General features: G+C 45.8%; 2 protein-coding genes across 4 annotated transcripts; both read left to right on the top strand.

Annotated features, from left to right (window-relative positions):
• The first annotated feature begins 571 nt into the window (after positions 1–571).
• On the top strand, positions 572–6,003 carry LOC103065871 (uncharacterized). 3 transcript variants are annotated; one of them, XM_088129691.1, is made up of 2 exons: positions 572–965; positions 2,808–6,003. In XM_088129691.1, exons 1-2 carry the CDS (start codon positions 896–898, stop codon positions 4,055–4,057), a joined length of 1,320 nt encoding a protein of 439 aa, XP_087985817.1. In that variant the 5' UTR covers positions 572–895; the 3' UTR covers positions 4,058–6,003. The 3 variants fall into 3 exon arrangements, with proteins under 3 accessions (XP_087985817.1, XP_087985818.1, XP_087985819.1); XM_088129692.1 differs by lacking the exon at positions 572–965 and adding an exon at positions 1,339–1,493; XM_088129693.1 differs by lacking the exon at positions 572–965 and adding an exon at positions 2,155–2,281.
• Positions 6,004–8,775: 2,772 nt separating this feature from the next.
• Positions 8,776–23,298, top strand: LOC148213924 (zinc finger protein with KRAB and SCAN domains 8-like). The gene is made up of 6 exons (XM_088129613.1): positions 8,776–8,927; positions 11,533–11,999; positions 12,190–12,304; positions 14,505–14,560; positions 18,100–18,220; positions 20,396–23,298. Exons 2-6 carry the CDS (start codon positions 11,598–11,600, stop codon positions 21,358–21,360), a joined length of 1,659 nt encoding a protein of 552 aa, XP_087985739.1. The 5' UTR covers positions 8,776–8,927; positions 11,533–11,597; the 3' UTR covers positions 21,361–23,298.
• The last annotated feature ends 83 nt before the right edge of the window (positions 23,299–23,381 follow it).

Below are 23,381 nucleotides of genomic sequence, written 5' to 3'. Positions count from 1 at the left end.
CAAGACTATATTTGGTCCGAGATGAGAAATGGGTCAGTTGCTGGAATTCTGGTAAGCGTGCATGCGTGCTTGACATCTGCATGGAACGGGGGCTGGAAACGAACCGGCCTCCTCAGCCCTGGGCGTGCAGAGTTTCAAAACCAGCCACTTCAAAAAACTGGAGCATTTCTGACCCCAAGCAAAAAGGGAACAGCCGCAAAGGCGAGCCTGCTGGAGGCTGAGATGCAAAGAGCCGCTGGAGACGGGATCCGAAAGCCAAGCCTCTCTTCGGGGGGGGGAGGTGTCGGAGGAGCAGCCCCCCATCCTCCCGGCGGGCCGCGCTGCGTTCCCCCGCTTCCCGGCCCCGGCAGGTGGGAGGCTGCACGGGGCTCCGGGATTTGCACCCGCGCTGCCCAGCCCCGCGGCGCCTCCTCGCGTGCAGCCACCATCGGGAGGGCGCGCGGCAGTCGGACCGCAGAGGGAAGCCCTGAGGTTGCCGCAGCACGAGCAACGAGGGGGCGGAGCCGGCAGGGACGCCCCCAGCCCCACCCCCTTCCCCTCTAGGAATCCGCTCGGTGCGCTTAACCCTCGGCAGCCCGGACCTGCGGCGAGCGCGGCGAACGTCCTCTGGAGCCGTCCCCGCCCCCCCATCGCGGCCCCTTCCTGCTCCGCCTGGCCGGCGGCGCGGCTGCCTCGCGCCGAGGGAGGAGCGGTGGGGTGCCGAGCGGGGAAGGGGCCCTTGCGGGAGCGGGCGCCGCCTCTCTCCCGCTGCCCCGGAGAGCGGCCGGGCTTCCGGACCCGCCTCGCCCGCGCCCCGCTGGCCCGCGCGCCCCTTCGCCCTGCCCGGCGCCCCGCTGCTGCTTCGCCCGAGGCGAGGCTGGCGGGGGCGGCCCGGCCCGGCGCCGAGGAGCGCCCGATGGCCAGCAGCCCGAGGCTCTGGCGAGCGGGCGGCGGGCAGGAGGGGGGCGGCGCTGCCCCCCGGCCGGGTAAGAGCGGCGGGGAGATTTCGCTCCGCTTCCGCGCAGGGCTCCGCCGCCTCTTTTCCTGCTCCGCGCGGACTTCCAGGGAAGGCCCCGCGCCGATCGCGCATCTTCGGCACTTTCTGCAGGGGAAGCAGCCCTGCGGGGGTGGGGGATGTCCCAGAGCCCCCGTGGGAAGAAATGGGCTCACACCCGAAGGGGGTTCAGGGCAGCCCTTGGCTAAGACGCCAAGGGCCTGGGTGAGACGTTGCAGAAAACACGAACTCAGTTGCTTGGGGTCTGAAGGAAGGGAAGCAGTCCCTGTGCAGCTGGTTACCGTGGGGCCAGGAGGGCAACAGGTTGGGGTCCATGTCTCCTCCTGCTGTTCCTGGCTCTGAACAAATGTCTGTCTTTTGGGGGGGGGGGCTGAAAGTTTCACCCTAGAAAGACTGTTAATATCCAGTGCTTGTTCAGCCTGTTCCAATGTTCTTAAGGTCTCTCTGAGACAGGCTGGTGACTGCAGGAACAAATGCCAACCATCTGGACCTGAACCGGGTAACAAACTGTAGTTTGTCCGGGGACATTTCAAGACTCTTCTGGATCTCCTGCACCCACCTTACCCATTGCCTTCCTCTTCAGCTTCTCTCAACCTTGCCCAGCGTGATGTTCTTTTTTCTCATCCCTCATCTGCTCACATCCTATGCTGAGAATGTGGGAGTTTTGCAGGCTGAGGACCACCGCAAGGAAGCAGGGAGCCTTTGTTTGGCCAAAGCCCAAGGGATGGGGTCTTCTTACTGTCTATGGTGCTCTTAGGAACTGTCTCGAGATCCATAATATGAAGACATTCATATGTCTTCTTGGGTTTGAACAAATGTCTATCTTGTTTTGTTTTGTTTTTGCTAAACGTTTCACCCCAGAAAGAGTGAGTTGTACTCTTTCAGTGTCCTGCTTTCACAGCCATTTGTTGCCACGAGGGATGTCTGGAGTATATGGTGAAAAAAGTCAAGATGGTCACCACAATGGTGTGATCGAAGCTCTGCCCGGTTTTTATGTGCCACACGGATTCAGAGCTTTGATCTCACCATTGTGGCCGCCAACTTGATTTTTTTTTCATTCTACACCCTGGGCACCTTGATTGCCACCCAAAAGACAGCTGGGTTAACCATGCTGACCTTTATTGTCAGTGAAATCTCCTTGTCCTTCATGATCTTGTATAAGTTTGACATGGCCTCCCTCCCCAGGATTCATCTCTGATGTACTTCTCCAGCACAAACTCTGTCTTTATCTGTTCTTGAGCCCAAGAAAACAAAATGATCTTCTACCTTCATTTTTTACCATTAACTGTAAGTTCACTAAGCATGCAGGGAACCCAGATTTTTCACCTTACATTTTAACTATCTTGATAAGCTCTTCACAAAACCATCGAGATGGAAGGGACCTTAGAGATCATGTAGTCCAATCCCCTACACATTGCAGGATCCACTAAAATGTCTCTGACAGATGACCATCCCAGCATCTTCTAAATCTTTACCTTCATCTAACAAAGTGCTGTCTAAATCTCTCATAACATAAGTGTTTTGACCCCCAATTTTGATTCCAACTGTCATCTCTTCTGGCGTCTAAGTGAGTTCTACATATAATGGACTGTAGTTCCCATTGCCTTCCAGCCAGAAGTAGGATGCAGTAGATCATTGTGGCCTATAATTAGCATTATGTTTAAATTGAAATTGATGTTAGCAATTTGCCTGCAAACACAGAAGTGTTTTTAGTTGTTCCAATTATGTCAGCTATGCATTAACAATATTCAGTGATGTTAGGGCCGTTTTCACAAACCCATCACTTAGTAATTTCTTGTCTTTATACCTGAAGGTGATGAATGGGAAACCGCAAATCAAGGGGAGCAACATTCACGTCAAACCTTTTGTGCAGAGGAGAAACAACATAAATGTTCAGAGTGTGGAAAGTGCTTCATCACAAAGAGTAACCTTAGAACCCATCAACGAATCCACACCGGTGAGAAACCACATAAATGCTTGGAGTGTGGGCAGGGTTTCACTCAGAGTGCCCAACTCAAGAGACACCGAAGCACCCACACAGGGAAGAAACCCTACAGATGCTTGGAGTGTGGAAAAAGCTTCAATGACAGTTCAGCCCTGATTACACACCAAATCATTCACATGGAGGAGAAACCCTATAAATGCTTGGAATGTGGGAAATGTTTCACTTCAAACACACACCTGAATATTCATCAAAGGACTCATACTGGAGAGAAACCATACATGTGCTCAGAGTGTGGAAGGAGTTTCAGCGTGAACAGTAATCTCGCTTCACATCGCAGGACTCACACGGGGGAGAAGCCCTCCAAATGCTTGGAATGTGGAAAGTGCTTCAGTTCAAACAGACACTTGAGTAGACACCAAAGAATTCACACTGGGGAGAAACCTTACACTTGCAGGGAGTGTGGAAAGAGCTTCAGTGTCAGTGGCCATCTTACTTCCCATTATAGAACTCATACTGGGGAGAAACCCTATACATGTTTAGAATGTGGAAAAAGCTTTAGTATGAGCAGTTCTCTCACTTCCCACCGGAGAAGCCACACAGGGGAGAAACCGTACAAATGTTTGGAGTGTGGAAAATGCTTCGCCCGCAGTTCGGACCTGATTATCCACAAGCAAATTCACACAGGGGAGAAACCCCATCGGTGCTCCATCTGCGGCAAGGGCTTCAGCACAAAGACCAACCTGAGCACACATCAAAGGAATCACACGGGGGAGAAACCCTATCAATGCGCCGAGTGTGGCAAGAGCTTCAGCTGGAATGCCCACCTTCTTGCACACCAAAGGATCCACACAGGGGAGAAACCCTTCCGGTGTTTAGAGTGTGGAAAAAGCTTCAGTGTGAGTAGTCACCTCACTTCCCATAATAGAATCCATACAGGGGAGAAACCCTATACATGTTTGGAGTGTGGGAAACGGTTCCCTTGCAATTCTGACCTTAGAAAACACAAACGAAATCACACTGGAGAAAAGCCCTACAAATGCCTGGAGTGTGGAAAGAGTTTTAATCAGAAAAGGAACCTCACTTCCCATCAGAGAGGCCACATGGAAGATATCATCTAACTGGTAGAATGGGAAAAATAATCTCCCTTTCACAACAAACTTTAAAACAGTTATATTTTTAAGACAGGATCTAAAAGAAGCCTTGAGTAACTTACAAGCATAGCAGGAGGACCAAGAAACACATTTTGAATTGAATTAGATGTTTCAGTGCTGAATATCTCTTGAATAAATATTTATTTTGTAAAACGGAAAGATGAAAAACATTAATTTTAAACGATACGTTTCGGTTTGTCATTTAGCAAAGCCGATGGTTTGCCTGTTCAACCAAAATCTGTATGATGCAAGGAAAAAAAAGTTGAATTCTGTATCTTATGACTGACTTCCTGCAGTAAAATAAAGGGACAAATGGTGGTAGTTTACTGAACGGTTAGCTCAGAAACTGGAAATCTTACAATTGTAGTTAATCAAACAGCACAACTGAAACAAGCCAGGAATACAGAGACACCGTGAATCAAGCAAGCATCGTTTAAGGCAGCACAACAAGACTTATGGGTCCTGAATCAGTAGTAGGATTAGGATCCAAATGTTTTAGACTTGCTTTCTGAAATATGTGGTGGATTTTGTTTTTCCTGCAAATGTTTAGAGGGCCCTTAATTCATGTCTACGGTTCTGCATATTGCTTTTTCAGATTGCCTTTGCCAGCAGTGAATTCCTTATAGCCGATTAATACTCTCGCCGAAAAGTATAATTCAAATGCTTTCCGGGGGTTCTAAAGAACAAAGAATAAGTGAACGTATTTGAATCCCTGTTTCACTTTTATTAATGCACAGTTCAGTAAAATGCAGAGAATGATACCCTTGTTAAGGTAATGCTTTTATTAAACCAGTGGAAGCGTTTCAAAATGCTGTGCATGCTTTGGAGTTGTTCAGGGAGATTTCACTGGGGAGGGTAGCTGAAAATCCAGGTTAAAATGGAGCGGTCTGAAGGAAAAAAATGAATAGTGTTCAGGCTTGTTTAACCCACCAATAATCTTAGGCAGAGTGCTGGAGAACCAGCACATTCACCAGTTCTGTTTTGGGTACAGAACTGAGTTGAGTTATCTAAAGGAATCTTACAGATTTTGACAGGAAAAAGAAATGAGCAAGTTGGTCTCACATCTTGTAATGGTACGTGGGAAGGACTTTGGGAGACGGGGAAGAGATGCTGCCTAGGGACGGTCAGATAAGAGAGGGAATAAGCCCGCAGCTGCATAATGGGAGGAGAAAGAGGCTCAAAAGGGACCCTCCCTAACTTTTGAGGCTGTAAAGGAGACGGTGGGAGATTTGTACTTTGAGACTTGCAAGATTCTGTTAATGTAGCCTTACAATAAAGTAGAATTAGCTCATCTGGTCGTGTTTCCTGTCTGGTCTGCCTTGGAAGGCTGATACATCTTGGTTAGCCAGAGGGGACGGTGCTGGATTAGGAGCAGAGAGACCCAGATTCTGGTCCCCCATGGGAGACTTTGGGTCAGTCCCTCCCTCTCAACCCAAACCATCTCATAGTTGCCACGGGGGGGGGGGGGGGGGGATGGGAGCAGAGAACTCAATGTACATTGCCTTAAACTCCTGGTAGAAACCAAATAGATAAAGTAATCCTGTTAAAACCAAAACTCTTTCCATTCTTAACGAATAGATCTGAGATGTCTTCGTATGAATTCACTGTTGTCTCCTTGCTTGGATTTTTAAAAGCTGGCTGTAAGAAATAGCTCCCTGAAAATGTTAAAGGGAGCTATACAGGTGTTTTATATTTTGAAATAATAAAAGTAAAATTCTACAACAGTTTTTTTTTTATATTTCAATGTTTTTCCATACCAATCATATTAAAATACATTTTAGAAAACATTAATTGTCTAATTGTCAAAGAAACTAAGATGTTAGGTTAATTATAAATGCAATACCTAAATGTATTTCTAAAAGGTCTGCCGTACTGCAGAGGCTCAAGAACCTGTATGTTCTGGAAGTAATAAAAGCACATTTTTTAGAACAATTATGTTGTGTTTTTAATGTTTACGCATTATAGAAAACCTGTTGGGAAAAAATGGCTGGTTTCTGTTTCTTTTCTGCTGAGCTTTTTCTATTGTGTTTTGCAGATGTCTTGAGAATTTGGCAAGTTGCATCTTCAGGGCATGAACGTGGGGAAGACGGGGGATTCTGGGAGCACGTATACCGAGGAATGGGATGGGATGTGTCTGCTTTTAACACCAGAATCAGCTGCAACAAAGCCAGTGGAGGGTTGGGGTTTCATCTTACGACTGGGGAATTCTCTTATAAGCCGCTATAGTGGGATCCTGAATGAAGACTTTGAAGAGAGTTGATAGGTCTTTATGCTTTACTAAAAATCAAAATTCTCTAGCTGTAAAAGTTGCACCGGGGGGGGGGAGTGCAGGGGGAGAAAAAGGCAACTTTTCAGCCACCAACATGTTTGGTTACATATTTGTGTTTTGGAGAAAAAGCTTACTTTTAAGAATTGGCTAATAAATTAATGTGAGAAGCTTAAAAATGAATGAATTGCTAAGAATTAAGAATTAAGAATGAATGCAGTTGCTAAATGCAATTCCCCACATTTCTGCAGTACAAAAAGGGGCAGTGAACTCATCCTGTGGGGGACTACGATTTTTAAACCAGGAGAGCTTCAGCGGATTTTACTGTGTTATAGATGTAAAGACCAGATCAAACCATCAGGACACTCTTCCAAAATCAGAAGGGGATACAGTATTACATACAGTCAGGTCCAGAAATATTGGGACATCAACACAATTCTAACATCTTTGGCTCTATACACCACCACAATGGGTTTGGAATGAAACAAACACAATGTGCGTTAACTGCAGACTGTCAGCTTTAATTTGAGGGTATGTACATCCAACTCAGGTGAACGGTGTAGGAATTACAACAGTGTGCATATGTGCCTCCCACTTGTTAGGGGACCAAAAGTAATGGGACAACTGGCTTCTCAGCTGTTCCATGGCCAGGTGTGTGATATCCCCTCAGTACCCCAATTACAATGTGCAGATAAAAGGCCCAGAGTTCATTTCAAGTGTGCTATTTGCATGTGGAATCTGTTGCTGTCAACTCTCAAGATGAGATCCAAAGAGCTGTCACTATCAGTGAAGCAAGCCATCATTAGGCTGAAGAAACAAAACAAACCCATCAGAGAGATAGCAAGAACATTAGGCGTGGCCAAAACAACTGTTTGGAATATTCTCAAAAAGAAGGAACGCACCGGTGAGCTCAGCGACACCAAAAGACCCGGGAGACAACGGAAAACAACTGTGGTGGATGACCGAAGAATCCTTTCCCTGGTGAAGAAAACACCCTTCACAACAGTTGGCCAGATCAAGAACACTCTCCAGGACGTAGGTGTATGTGTGTCAAAGTCAACAATCAAAAGAAGACTTCACCAGAGTGAATACAGAGGGTTCACCACAAGATGTAAACCATTGGTGAGCCTCAGAAACAGGAAGGCCAGATTAGAGTTTGCCAAACGACATCTAAAAAAGCCTTCACAGTTCTGGAACAACATCCTATGGACAGATGAGACCAAGATCAACTTGTACCAGAGTGCTGGGAAGAGAAGAGTATGGAGAAGGAAAGGAACTGCTCATGATCCTAAGCATACCACCTCATCAGTGAAGCGTGGTGGTGGTAGTGCCATGGCATGGGCATGTATGGCTGCCAGTGGAACTGATTTTCTTGTATTTATTGATGATGTGACTGCTGACAAAAGCAGCAGGATGAATTCTGCAGTGTTTCGGGCAATATTATCTGCTCACATTCAGCCAAATGCTGCAGAACTCATTGGACGGCGCTTCACAGTACAGATGGACAATGACCCAAAGCATACTGCAGAAGCAACCAAAGAGTTTTTGAAGGGCCAGAAGTGGAATGTTATGCAATGGCCAAGTCAATCACCTGACCTGAATCCCATTGAGCATGCATTTCACTTGCTGAAGACAAAACTGAAGGGAAAATGCCCCAAGAACAAGCAGGAACTGAAGACAGTTGCAGTAGAGGCCTGGCAGAGCATCACCAGGGATGAAACCCAGCGTCTGGGGATGTCTATGCATTCCAGGCTTCAGGCTGTGATTGACTGCAACGGATTTGCAACCAAGTATTAAAAAGGGAGAGTTTGATTTATGATTATTATTCTGTCCCATTACTTTTGGTCCCTTAACAAGTGGGAGGCACATATGCACACTGTTGTAATACCCTACACCATTCACCTGAGTTGGATGTACATACCCTCAAATTAAAGCAGACAGTCTGCAGTTAAAGCACATTGTGTTTGTTTCATTCCAAATCCATTGTGGTGGTGTATAGAGCCAAAGATGTTAGAATTGTGTCGATGTCCCAATATTTCTGGACCTGACTGTATTATTCAAATAGAGGTAACCTAACCTGCATCCAGCATTCATATGAAGAATTGTTCCTGTTGTAGTATTTGCTTTCCTCTACCCTCCCCGTACCTTCTTCCTTCTGTGTCACACCTCTGCGTCTGTGAATATCTATTATTTTACCCTGGAGCATCCCTGAGAAAAACCTCTGCTACGGCGTCTGTCACAGCGCCCTGATTATTAGGGCGTTGTGCTTTTTGCGGCACTGAATCCCTGCAATGTCTTAGCAGCTTTGCCCCTCTCCCTGCCAGACAAAACAGGCTGGTCTTTAGGCTTCGAAGAGTTAAACGAACCATAGATGAAGGATTCCTAGAGGGGAAGGCAGGGGCGTGGAGGACTGGAACTTGGGAAGCCGGTGCCTTTCGCGCTCCTGCGGGGATGCTGCAGGCGGATTCGCGCAAGGAAAAGTAAGGGGGACGCAGGACCGCAACTGATCCCGATGCCACGGAAAAAGGAGTTGGAATCCAGCCTCCTCTGCTCAGCCCCCCTTCCTGGCAGGTAGGATGACTCCAGGGTCTCTCGTGGAGGTCTTTGGGGCAAGTTTCTTTTTACAAGCCCGGGACAAGAAGCCTTATGGATGCAGTGACCGTATTTTCTTGGAAAAACAGAAAGGGCAAACCTGAAAAAGGGGCAAATCTGAAAGAAAGGGGTTCATAAGGATAAAAAAAAAATGTTTATGTTTACAACTTTGCTGTATCCAGGAAAATTCAAGAGCCACGCCAAGAAAAAACTTTACAAAAAGACACATTCTGATGAAAGCATCTAAAATCAAACAGCACAGGTACATTTATTTTAAAAAGACAATTCAATTCCCAGATTTTTCACCCGAACGGGAAAGACTGTGCAATAAGTGGGACCATTTGTATGGGTAAAGTTCAATGACCAAACTAAAAGGCAGAAGCGAGGTTTTGAAAAATAAATAAGTCTGAAGACAGTTTTCGGAAATAAAGGACTGCCCTTTGTAATAAAGGACGTGTGGTCGCTGTACCTATGGAGGAGCGGGACAGAAGAAACCCTTGATTAGGGTCAGAGATCAGCCCTGTGGAAATCAGTGGGAGGAAAACAAAGGATCACAACCACACCATTGCTGAGTCAAAACCACAAATGCACCCTTTGTATAAAGCTGTTGCGAGGTTCTCACACCCTTTTGTCTGCTTGGGCTCAACGTGCTGCAATGGAGAATTTGTCTGCAAAAAGAGCCCTGTTGGATCAAGGCAAGACCCCCTCCCAGTCCACCTCTGACCCCTTTCTCACTGATCCTGTGACGCAACACAGGATGTTCCCCTGGCTGGTTGGCTGGGGAATTCTGGGAGTTGAAGTCCATACAGCTTAAAGTTGCCAAGGGTGAGAAGCACTGCAACAGAGCATGCCATATAATCAGACATGCCCAGTGGTTTTGATTGCACCTTGGGGCCCCCAATCCTGGGTGGGGCCTCCAGATTCCTCTCTGCTACCCCCCCCATGGAGCCTCCTCTGCCCACAGCTGTTAACCCTGATGGCAGGCTTTCCTGGTGTTGAGGGGAACAACCCGCCAAAGCTGTAATGTCACCATTAGAAAAATGAAACGAAAACCTCCACATTAACCCTGTCCCTGAAAAATGCAAAGGGGGAAAAACAACCCCCCCCCCCATTTTCTTTGTCAGATTTACAGCCTGTCTTTCCTACAAGGAGCCCAAGACACCTTACAAGGGGCTTTCCCTTCATTTTATTGCCAGCACAACAACCCTGTGAGGGCGGTCAGGCTGGGAGAGATAGATGGGCCCACGGTCACTCCTTGAGTTTTTGTAGTGAGTTTGGATGTGAATCAGGCTCTCCCCACACCACTCCTTCCCCACTACCCCACCCTAGCTCTGGGGCTAGAAGGAGGGACTGGCCCAGAGTCCCCAAGGGGACCTGGGTCCCCCTACTCCTCATTCAGCACCTTCATCACTGCCTCACCCGGCTCTCACTGCACTAAAAATGTTGGCCTCATCCTGCCCACTTTGGCTCTGCGCCACCCCAAAAACGTTGCATACAGCCATTACGATGATTGTATTTTCAATTTTCTTTTTCATTTCTAACTTTTAACTTTGGAACTTTAAAATTCCAATAAAATACTATTAAAAAAAAAAACATTGTGTGGGGCCATGCTCTGGTTTGTCCCCCAGGGAGATCAAGGGCCTTGGACCAGGAGACTGGCCTTCTCAGTCATAGCCCCACTAGAAGGAATGTGTTGCCTCAGAGGTCTGATTGCCCCCCAGAAAAGCCCCCCAAACTATTTCATTTGAGTGACTTGGGGATCTAGCCAGTTATGATTTTGTCCATGTTTTTTATTAATAAAATGCAGAGTTTGTCAACCTTGGCAACTTTAAGATGTGTGGACTTCAACTCCCAGAGTTCCCCAGCCAGCCATGCTGGCTGGGGAATTCTGGGAGTTGAAGTCCACACATCTTAAAATTGCCAAGGTTGACAAACTCTGTATAATGAGTTGTTGGTTAGGGTTTACTCATCCTTTCATCCCCTCGTGAAGGGCCATGTTTTCGTATTTTAGGAAACATCCAGCCCCTTGAATTGTGCCTGGAAGCTAACTGGCCTCCAGGGCAGCTCCTGTCACTGGGGTACGTCATGGATGAACCTCAGTGCAGCCCTGTAACGGTCTGCGGGATTGACCCTGGGAGACAGGAGGAAGAGCCACAGCCAAGGCAATGGTCAGATAAGAGGTAGCTCAGCCTACAGAAGGAACGGTAGTGGAGAAATCATCTCAGAAGGGACCCTCCCTAGTTCCCTGGAAAGTAAAGGCAGGAGAGGGGAGAAGGGCTTTCATTCTTGCAAGATTCTGTTACTATAACCCTACAATAAAGGCAGTGTTAATACTCATGGTTTTGCTTTCTTGTTTGGACTACCTTGAAAGGCACCCCAGACCACCTGTCAGGAGCAGCTGTTGCTTCTTTCTGCCCAATATTAGGACCAGGGTGAATCCTTCTCCTCCTGTTTCTCAAATAATGACCTGCTTTTCCAACTCGAGAGAACATCTGTTCATCTGCTAGGCTTGGATTGCAAAATACCATCTTGCCTCCAGCATGTTCGTATTCTTCTTTCTCAGAGTATCTGGTTGGTTTTTCAGGGTTTAGAATCTCCTCGGGCTCTTCCTAAAGAAGGATCTCCAGAAGAGGGAAGTCATCCTTGGCCATGTTGGAGCCCTGGACAAAGATGGAAGAGGGGGAATTGAGTCCAGAAGCTCCAAACGACCCTCAGATCGAGAGCCGTAGAGACCTCTGGGGAAGTGAAGATACCCTAAGCTCAGATGTTCAGCGTCAACACTTCAGGCATTTCTCCTACCAGGAAGCCATGGGTCCCCGAGACCTTTGCAGCCAACTCCATTATCTCTGCGGTCAGTGGCTGAAGCCAGAGCATTATTCCAAAAGACAAATTCTGGATTTAGTGGTGCTAGAACAGTTCCTCAGGGTCCTCCCTCAAGAAATGAAGAGCTGGGTGAGAGAATGTGGGCCAGAGACCAGTTCCCAGGCGGTGGCGTTAGCAGAAGGCTTCCTCCTGAGTCAGGCAGAAGACAAGAAGCAAGGCGAGCACCAGGTAAGAACATTCATCCCTGCCACTTCCCCCAGGCTGAAATTTTCAGTAGCCTTATATTCCCCACCAATTATCCAACATTTGCTGGAAATGAATCCAGAGGAGATTATGGCAGGCCCCACATGGATCTTCCCTTCTCTAATCCTTCTCCCTCTTTTTTGTGATCCTTGATGCTCTTTCTTTTGGGGAGAAGCTACTCTTGGGAATGGCTGTGGCGTTTCCTGGGGCAGAGCCAAACTCTTTGAGCATCCAGGGAAGGAGGCAGTCAACGGGGATCACCCAGCACTGCACAGATGCCACCTCGCAGGGTAAGAATTAATGGGATAAAAACTTCAGGGTATACCGACTGGGTTTATATTCTCCTGACTTTATGTAGGGAAGAGGCAGGCCCAAATGGCTCCTTCTGCAGGTTGCTTTCTTTTCAGATATATACTTTTTGTTTAACAAGAATTTTTCAGAGTTTAAAAACTACAGAAATGCAAAGAAAAAAGCAGAAAAAAGAAAGATGAAAAGGTAAAAGATAAAGTGAGAAACAGTTACACAAGAGAAAGAAAAAGAAAGTTATCTAAAGAAGCGACTTCCGATCTTTGCAGCAGTTACTAGCATGATTATTACCATTTCCATCTTTCCAAATTACATACAGTGCTACCTCGGTTCACAAACTTAATTCATTCCACGATTGTGGTCACGAGCCAAATTGGTCGCGAACCGAATCAAATTTCCCCATAACGTTCAATGTAAATAAGGTTAATCTGTTCTGAACCATATGTTTTTTTTTTTAACCACAAAAATATGACACAAAGTACAGTACGGTCCAGTACAGTATGAAGAGAGAGAACACTAACCTTGCTTGAGGCGACACTAAAAAGCTTCATAGCAAGTGTCTGTCTGCGACTGCGATCTCACCTAGAGGAAGCCACGACCACGTGTCAGAGCAGGGAAGATGGCCGCGGGTCGTGTTTGTCACCCAATGCAGAGTTCGCAAACAGAAGCAAAAATTTGCGAACGCTGCTGTTCGCAAACTGAATTGGTCGTGAACAGAAGCGTTCGTGAACCGAGGTATTACTGTATCTTGGTTCCCTTCTTCCCATAAACAACCCTTTTTAATCAGTAAATACTGAAATCCCCATTTTTGTCCATTTTCAGCAAAAAAGTCCATAAAGGGTTTCTAGTCTTTTATAAAAGTAGTTATTGTTCCTTCCCTAATCAGACAAGTCAATGTAGCCATTTCAGCATTGTGGGTATTTCTATATTTTTCCATCTTTGTACATATAATAGCCTCACTGAAATTACCATATAACGAAACACGTATTGATTTATTGAATTAATCAGTTCACAGAAACATAGAGTAAATAACGTCCAGAAAAAATGCCACTGGTCCCTTTATCCGCTTAAAACTTTTATAGCCCACGCTCTTAATGTACTTTTTGCTGCAAGTTCATTTTTGTAGTTTTTTTCTGTTCTTTTTCTGTTAAACACATCACGGGCCATAGGAACACTCACCAGATGGTCTAATTAAAGTGCTGCTCCGAAGATCTTTTTAGCTTTTAAATAGTTGTAATCCACAGTGATTAAGAAAGGAGGGTTTGGTCGGACCCAGTGTGGAGTAAAGACTCCACTGAGGCTGCAAGCCTGATCTTTCCTCCTCAGCTCCCGGCACTCTTACTCATGAGGAGCATGCAAAGTCTCTTTGGGTCTTGCAGGTTTCATCGTGAGGAACTGCCGTCTGGAGCACGCATGGGTGATCTCTTCAGCTTCTCTTTGTCCAGAAAAGCTCTGCAACACCAGGATCACAAGACCAGTTGCAGTTCCAGCCCCAGCGTCATCTCTGCGTTTCAGAGACACATCAATGCACCATTTTCCCCACCCGGAAGTCCTGGTGGCTTGCTTTCTTGAGCCTCCTCCTTGGCTTGGCGAGCCTGGATCTTGGTTTAGAAAAGGCTAGAAAAACTGCCCCTCCCTGCCCTGATTCACAGGAAGAAATTCCTCCTTGTTCCTTATCTGTGCTCATTTACTGTCATAAATTGAAGAGAGCCACAGAGATGGCCTTGGAAAAACGGTGAAGCAACAGCTACAAAAACATGTTTAAGTCTGGAAAATGAAGAAGACGTTAGGAAGAAACTCATAATGACCCCACCTGAGCTCCCTGAGGTTTCAAGATGGATGTCCGCCCTTCGAGGTAGACCCAGTCAGGAAACAGACTTTACAAGAATGCTGGAATTCCACTTTATTGATCTTGGCTATGGAATCTTGAAAGCTGACGATGTTTTTCCTTCCCCTCCTCTTACACCCAAGATAAAGTGGAGTCAGTGTGAGTTTCTTTCTAATGCTTTCTTCATTTCCCAGGCTTAAAGCACGTTTTTGTAATTGTCACCCCATAGTTTCTCCAAGGTCACCTCCGTGGCTGTCCACCTAAACGGACAGGAAAGTGGATCTCTGTTACAGAGCAGGGACTCAGTCTGACAAATGAATTGATCGACTTTTGATACACCTTTGTCCTCTTCCTAGGAGATGCACCAGGCCCGTCCGCCTGTAGTCCAAGTTGGTTTCTGCAACTGAACCAGGTAAGGCTGAGGTGGATTGAAACATGTGGTTGCTACATCTTTCATGGCCTTGAACACAAATTTAATTTCAGTTTAACTGTGGTGTTCCATTTTGGGGTCTTGTATTTTGGTTATGTTATTTTTGTGGAGTCTTTGGGGTTCTCTGAGCTTGGTTCTTTTCTTGCAAACGTTTTATTACCCAGCTAGGTAACATCTTCAGTGCTAAAATGGGATGGGGTTTGCTCTCTATTTATGTGCTGTGGCCTGCCTTGCCAGTGCTGGTGGGGGTTTTGTGTTGCTCCTCTGGTAGTTCTTTGATTGGCATCTGTTTGCTGCTTGATTGTGTGCCTCGTACACCTCATGGTGACCTTTGCTTATCTGGGTGATGATTGCTGGAGATGATTGCTGGTGATTGAATGCTGGTGAGGTGATCTTCTGGTCTTTTGTCTCTTTTGAATAGTGTATAGATGCTGTTGATCTCTATGTGTCTGTTATAGAGATATGTGACATATATAGACACAAATAGAGAGCAAACCCCAGCCCATTTTAGCACTGAAGATGTTACCTAGCCGGGTGTGATGGAATGGACTTATGAAGGGCATGCTCAGGGAGATAAGCGTGTTCTTAGCCCACAACAGGAGCGTGGGAAGTTCAAGAAGATGAGGCTGGGACCTCCCTAAGGAACTCACGGTGTTGTGGCTGGCTGGCTTGGGAACTAGGGTCCAGTCTGGGGAGATTTTCTGTCTGGAGCTTGAAGCTAATAAACGCAACAGAACTGTATTTGCATTGTCTCTTGGAGTTCTTTGGGCTGAACCTGACACTGGGTAATGAAACGTTTCCAAGAAAAGAACCAAGCTCAGAGAACCCCAAAGACTCCACAGTTCAACCCTGAGCTACACGTATTCACCTCTATGTTATTTTTGTTTAATCATTGTTATTTATTATCCTATGTTATCTACATTTTTTTATTTGTATGTGTTTCGCCACAAAATGGGTCTGAGCTTGGTGCCGAAGCCAAAAGACATCCAAACACGAGGTGCAGAATGAAGGGTTGCTTTTATTAAGGTACCAGAACAAAAGGACTCCAGCCTGTAAGGCGGCAGGAGCCCCGAACATAATTTGTTGACAATCTTTATATTTCCCAAATTCCCTCCCTAGCTCTTCATTGGTCAGGTACTTTGGGGTTCACAACCTATCAGGTACGCCAAATACAACTTCCATTTGTCCCGCCTTAGTTTACATCTCCCACTACTCTCCTCTGAAGCCCCTTGCCCTTATTTACAGTTATCCATATTTGGGGCTTCTGTCTACGTGTCAGTTTAAAGGCTACTGTGTCCCTGCAGGCTGCGGTTAAACGGCTAAACGGACATCACCCTATCGTAACTATCTACATTCTTCTCCTTTCCCTATGGCGCAAACTGGTTTAAGCCTATATCTAAATTTCACACATCCTGTTTTCCAGGTCGTGGGCCCTCTTGCAAGCGTTCCAGCATGTTATGTGCATGTTAACAGCTGCCCCAACAGTGGGTGGTTGGGCTCATTCCTCTTCAAACTGGTGTTGGTTTGGCCTTAGCTCCACATAGGAACCTGGGGGGAGATTAACCCCTTCTTCTGACCCTTCACATGAATGCTTACCACAGACATTTGAATGGGCTGTGGATTGTTAGCTGTCAACTGCTGGGAACCTCTGTTGATTCGCTGGTGTACAAATCAGATAAAGAATTAAATGGAATAACTAATATCTGGCTCTTTTGCATTGCTTTTTTTTCCAAACGGGTCACCTGAAAGTGAAAGTTTCTAATTTCTGGAGAACTAGATCCTTCCTTCCTCTTTGAAGTTTGTTGGATGGTGAAACGAGGGTGTATCCATGGAATTCTACCTGAGGTGTCCTCATCATCCCGCATAGAAAATACAAGTCCTGGATCAAGGTGGTGGGAAAACGAGGGAGATTTTCATGTTTCCTGGGTGTCAGCCTTCTCTTGGGTGATACTAGAACTGGAAATCTGGCAGGCAGTGATTCAAAGACAGGCAAACTCTTTGGCAAGCTCTGTTTATTTTAAAACATTTAAAAAGCTGTTCAAGAAGAAATCCAGCAACTCCAAGTCTTTTTTATAGTAGAAGCAAGGTTCGGTTCTGAAGCCTCCTTTTTCTGCTCATGAACCATAAAGGACTGAGAGCTTGGGGGTTTTTTGGACAGGAGGGCTGGTAGAGAGCTCAGTGTTGCTACTCTCATGGGCCAGCTGAACTCAGGCTGTTTGTTTCTGATTGTAAGAATTGGTTCTGCAACTAAAACATCTGGGAAGCAGCTGCAAACTTCTCTGTTAACAGGGAAGAAACCCACCTTTTCACCAGATCATAGGAAGGTTGTTAGAAAGAAGATAACGACGTCTCTGCCATAATGGACAGAGGGATATTTTGATTCTAAATGGGAAATAGGAATTCATTTCTTGGGATTCTTGTAACCCCATCCCATCCATCTCAATGAATCTAGCTAATGAGAACTCAGTGAGCTATGCTTGGAAAGACTTGCTTTGGGTCTGAGGCAATGGTCAAAGAACCTAATCCTAATATTCTCAGATCTGTTCACGCAGACTTTCAAAAGTACCCATTGAAAGTCCGACCGTTGGTTTTCCCTGAAGTCTGATTTAACTAGCAGGGCGCATCCATGAACACCAACTAGTAGTCAGAAGACACGATGAAAACTCCTTAATCTCATAACACATGGGCAGACTCAACCATAGTTTCAACTGAGAAACTGTCAGCAGCATCTTGGACCAAGCTAAATCCAAAAATGCAAGGGAATTCTTGGAAGCTTGGTATTCAGACAAATCAGCCATCATCAGGCACATAGAGATAAACAACATTTACACCCCATTCAAAAGAGACAATAAAAATGGAAACCAAAAGACCAGAACACCTCCTGGCCAGCAATCAACACCCAGATAAGCAGGGATTAACACCAGACAAACAATCAAGCAGTAAACAATACCCTAATCAAGGAACTACCGAGGAGAAAACCATACCCTCTCCAACACTGGCAGGGTAAGCTACTGTATAAACAGGGAGCAAACCCCACATTCATCAGCAGTGATTCTGTTACCTAGTTGAGCAATGAAACTTCTGCAAGCAGACAACCAAACTCAGCACCAAGGACTCCACAGTTCAACCCTGAGTTACAGATATTCTCTTCTATTAGAGTCTGATTTAAGTCAGATTGTTGGTTTTCCCTTCTCTGATTTGAGATTCTGGGTTATGCTCCCACCAGATACAGAAGGGAGATACTTGTGATGCGCGTGTTGGAGAAGATATGCGTGTTTGCATTTGGCCAGATGAAAATTCTCATGATTCTGCTTGCTGGGGAGATATTTTTGTGCTTTTTATATCTCATCACAGCAAAGCACTGCAGGAGATGATGGTATGTTTCTCTTTGTAGCTGCTAAGAAATACATGATTGTTCTCTCCAGACTCTTTGGATTTTACTTTTTTAAAAAATTGCAGCTCAATTTTTAGGTCATCTGCCCCCATGTGCAAATATCTGAGTCGTGATTTTCATCTTTCAGGCCACGTTTGAGGAGGTAGCTGTGCGTTTCACGGAAGAGGAGTGGACTTTGCTGGATCTGGACCAAAAGTCTCTGCATATGGAGGTCACGGCACAGAACTGGGCAAATCTCGAGTTTCTAGGTGAGCTGCTTCTAGGCTGGAATTCTAAATAGTTTTCAGTTGCAGTGCTATAAGGGACATTGTTGGCTGTAGCCCCTGTTTGTCCAAGCCTTCCCCCATTGTAATGGTCTCCCAAAAGACCTTGGGAGAGTGGGCGAAGAGACGCTGCCAAGGGAACACTCAGATAAGAGTCAGCATAGCCTGCAGCTAGACACTGGGCAGGGCAAGAGTCTCAGAAGGGACGAGGAGATGGAGTTGATGTTACAACACATTTATGTAACGTGAGCATCTGCGGGGGGTATCAACGTCTGCAAGGCAGCGGGCACGGCATCACAAGGAAAGCCCTCCCTCTTCTGTACATGCAGGTCATGCTACAGATGTTGACACCCCCTCCCCCACATCCCCTGCTATACAATAGTGCTAAAAAGGAAGAGCAATTTCAAAAAGGTTTTTAAAAAACCAGGTAATATTAGTATTATTGTTGTATCATTATTTATTTTTGTTGTCAAATTTCACTAATAAATTGAACTGGAAAAAAAAGAGGCCAGATAGTACCATGTCGCAAGTCACATTCAGCCCATGGGGCCTGAGGCTTTCCAGATTTCCCTAAGTCAACAGAAGTGTAATTGTTGATTCACCGACTGATCAGGATCCTGGAGATGAGTTTGTAAAAAATGATGCATGAGCTCCTCGGTTACCAGTGAAAATACCTGCCTCCTTGCTGGTTCGCAGGAAAGCCGTTAAAAAGTCCAAGCCTTCCCCCATTGTAATGGTCTCCCAAAAGACCTTGGGAGAGTGGGCGAAGAGACGCTGCCAAGGGAACACTCAGATAAGAGTCAGCATAGCCTGCAGCTAGACACTGGGCAGGGCAAGAGTCTCAGAAGGGACGAGGAGATGGAGTTGATGTTACAACACATTTATGTAACGTGAGCATCTGCGGGGGGTATCAACGTCTGCAAGGCAGCGGGCACGGCATCACAAGGAAAGCCCTCCCTCTTCTGTACATGCAGGTCATGCTACAGATGTTGACACCCCCTCCCCCACATCCCCTGCTATACAATAGTGCTAAAAAGGAAGAGCAATTTCAAAAAGGTTTTTAAAAAACCAGGTAATATTAGTATTATTGTTGTATCATTATTTATTTTTGTTGTCAAATTTCACTAATAAATTGAACTGGAAAAAAAAGAGGCCAGATAGTACCATGTCGCAAGTCACATTCAGCCCATGGGGCCTGAGGCTTTCCAGATTTCCCTAAGTCAACAGAAGTGTAATTGTTGATTCACCGACTGATCAGGATCCTGGAGATGAGTTTGTAAAAAATGATGCATGAGCTCCTCGGTTACCAGTGAAAATACCTGCCTCCTTGCTGGTTCGCAGGAAAGCCGTTAAAAAGAAGCGAATAAAGTCTCCCCATAACGTACACAAGGATATATTGGTTTTAAAGGGGAAATAGTACATTTGTGCCCTTCTTGTAACCCGAAAGCATTCCATCTCAATAAATCTTGTTAAAGAAGACTGCGGGAATCTTGCTTGGAAGAATTACTTTGAGTTGAGGCATCTGCCCAAAAGCCTGGAGTGACAGAGTTGCCCTGAGATGACTCTTTCCTCCTGTTTCTGTTTTCTCTTCCCTGTGATAGATCTTGGGGGAGGAAATGGCTAGAAGCTTCTTCTCCATGATCGTAGAGGAAGCACCGCAAACGGCAACTCTGTGAATATTTATTGATCCACCCAATATGGCAATCCTGGAGAAAAATCTATCTTTGTGGCCGCTAAGCGTCGACACTGACTTGATGGTGCATAATCACACATAATCAAAATAAGGCAGCTTTCATAGGGCTCTTTTAATAGGGACAGTAGATAGGCAGGAAGAAGTAGTCCCACGGCAAAGACTTTTGTCCTCCTGATCAGGGTTCCTCAACCTCGGCAACTTTAAGACGTGTGGACTTCAACTCCCGGAATTCCCCAGCCAGCATATGGAATTCTGGGAGTTGAAGTCCACACATCTTAAAGTTGCCGAGGTTGAGGAACCCTGCTCCTGATCACTCAGATCCTATTGGTGTCAAAAGCTCTCCTCTGGATATGACCAAAAGCAGACGCATATCTTCGTGTTCTTTCCTTTTCTGTTGCTCTCATTCACAAATGCAGTTAGTTGTGGTAGTCCTATGATTTCAGTCTCTTTCTTGGGCGTTCTTCCAGGTGGCAGGTGGGAACGAGAGGAAGAAGAACGACCTGGGGTATGGCTGGAAGGAGGCAGAGCTGAAGAGGAAGATCAACACAGAAGGAAAGCAGACGCCCAACAGAAAAATAATCACTTGGCTTTCTCAAGTAGCCGTAATGGTGAAATTCCAGGCTCAGGAAAGGCGGACAAAGGCAAGGCCAGGAGTCAGTGTCTTCTATGCGGAAAAAGCTTCAGTTGTCCGTCAAAGCTTACAGCTCATTGGAAAATCCACACTGGATCGAAGGCTTTCCAGTGTTCAGACTGTGTGAAGAACTTCAGTAATAAGTCGAGCCTGAAAAGGCATCAGAGAATTCACACGGGAGAGAAACCCTTTCAGTGTCTTGAGTGCGGGAAGAGCTTTAGTCAACGCACGAGCCTCCTCTCCCATCATCGGATACACACGGGGGAGAAACCGTATCGGTGCTTAGAGTGCGGGAAGAGCTTCGGGAGCAGCAATTATCTCACGACCCACCTGACGATTCACACAGGAGAGAAACCCTTCAAATGTTTGGAGTGCGGGAAGAGCTTCATTCAGAAGACCAAGCTTGTCACTCATCAGAGGACTCACACTGGAGAGAAGCCGTATCAGTGCTTGGCGTGCGAGAAGAGCTTCACTTGTGCAAAATACCTGGCTTCCCATCAAAAAATCCACGCAGAAGTGAAACCCTTCCGGTGCATGGTGTGCGGAAAGAGCTTTACTCAGAAAGTAAATCTCACCACTCACCAAAGAACCCACACGGGGGAGAAACCGTATCAATGCTTGGAGTGCGGGAAAAGCTTTATTCAGCGGTCCAACTTTGCAGCCCATCAGATAACACACACAGGGGAGAAATTATATAAATGTTTGGACTGCGGAAAGTGCTTTAGTTACAGCAAAAGCCTTTTGCACCACTATCAGCAGCTTCATCCAGGAGAGAATATTCACAGTAGACATGGAGTGTGAAACAAATTTCAAGAACAACATTAATTCCCATCAAATTATCCACCCATACAATTTGTTTGAGGTGCAGAAACTGATTCTTTGTTGAATCACTTAAAATTCACATTCACAAAACAAAAAAGTTGACGGGTGACCAAAAAAAATATTGCAGTGTCTCCAATTTGGAAATAGCTTTTTTTTTTTAGCATTAGCTATATTTCACACCCCGCTTTTTACATCAGAGACAGAACATTGACAAGGACAGACAGGGGTATCCAGAGCTGGGGTCAAAAAAGTCAAAATGGCATGCATTGCAGATTAAAAAGGGGTGGGGCTTCAGTTGCATGGCTGCGGCCACCATCTTGGAGGAAATAGATTATCTGAGAGCCAGTTTGGTGTAGTGGGTTAGGTGATGGCCTAGAATAGGTGATGGCCTAGAAAGCAGGAGACCGTGAGTTCTAGGCCCGCCTTAGGCATGAAAGCTGACTGGGTGATTTTGGGCTGGTCCCTCTCTCTCAGCCCAGCCCACCTTGCAGGGTTGTTGTTTTGGAGAAAAGAGAGGAGGAAGGAAGGAGTATTATGTATGTTTGCCACCTTGAGTTATATATAAAAAGCCAGGATACAAATCTAATAATAATAATCTGGACCCTTTTCATTCAGGTTTCAGACAGGTACAGCACCAAGATGACATTGATCACGCTTGTAGATGATCTGTGGCAGAGGTGGTGATTTGATTTCTCAGCAGCTTTTGATACCATCAATCCTTCAGGATTGGCTTCAGGGGTTGGGGGTGGGGGACACTGTGTTGCAGTGGGTCTCTTAGTGGGCAGTCAGTGGGGAGAGGCTTAGCTTTAGCTCCCTCCTTTATGGGGTTCCTTGGGGCTCTACCGTCTCTCAGCTCCTGTTTCAACCAATCATTCCTTAAGGGCCTCATTCCCACTGTGTTCTGCTTCCTTTTCTATTTTTCTAGACCTGCCCACCTCTCACTCCCACTTCCATAAAGCACCCTTTTCTACAAAGCAAGGGTTTTTTGCTCCTTTTAGCAAACGTCCATTCCTCACAGCAGACTACATCCTAACTGCTGTTACACTCAAGCCCTTACAAGAAACGTAGAAATAAAAAGAAACACAACCTGGGTATCCACATACAGTTTAGCGTGACCTTTCAAGCCATCCCGGTCACTGCTTCTTTTTATCTGCTCACCTACTCCCATTACACTTTGCTCCCAAGAAGTACAACCCATAACATCTACTACTTTTTTGCCAGTATTTGCAGGTCTTAAAACATCTCTGTTTTCTTACCTTTAGTAAAGTTTGTATCAAGGAACTTAACTTCCTCTGTAGTTTTTCAGTATAATTTTTTTCTATAGTTTTTCACTAGATTTCACTATAGTTAGTTATATTTTTCACTTCGTGCTATAGTTTTTCACCATATAGGTATAAATTACTTCTTTGCCCATTTAAATAACTCAAGAGTATGGCTGTGAATTTGGGAGGTAGGGAGGCAAAGGTGTCCATAGGTGCGGTCAAAAAAGTCAAGATGGCAGCTATGCCATTGAAGCGCTGCCCGGCTGTTTTGTAGGTCAACTAGCATATAACACCAGAAGGAGCTTCAGGTGACTTTTTTGACCACCCACAGTACTAAATGGATGGATGGTTTATCCTGAAGTCCCAGTGTGTGAAATGTGGGTGATTCCCAAGCTTTACCATCTGCCTGGGGATCCAACAATGTGGGTATGGAATCCGTAAGGTGGTTGCATTTTAGAGAATCTGATTGCGCTCTAGCGCAAATTGTTTAGGGTTTTAATGGTTTTACTGCTTTTAATGTTTTTGTTGTTATATTTTTCATTATTTATTGTATTGTGTGTGTGTGTGTGTGTGTTTTTAACTCTGTACGCAGCCCAGAGTCATGTTATGTGAGATGGGTGGCTATATAAATCAGTGTTTCTCAATCTCAGCCATTTTAAGAGGGGTGGACTTCAACTCCCAGAATTCCCCAGCCAGCCATGCTGGCTGGGGGAATTCTGGAAGTTGAAGTCCACCCCT

The sequence above is a fragment of the Python bivittatus genome, unplaced genomic scaffold, assembly GCF_059951505.1.
Source record: "Python bivittatus isolate LINGU-HERP-01145 unplaced genomic scaffold, Pbiv_v1 ctg000810_np1212, whole genome shotgun sequence".
Classification (NCBI taxonomy): Eukaryota; Metazoa; Chordata; class Lepidosauria; order Squamata; family Pythonidae; genus Python; species Python bivittatus.
Note: the sequence above shows the minus strand (reverse complement) of the source record. Positions and strands in the feature narration are given on the sequence as shown.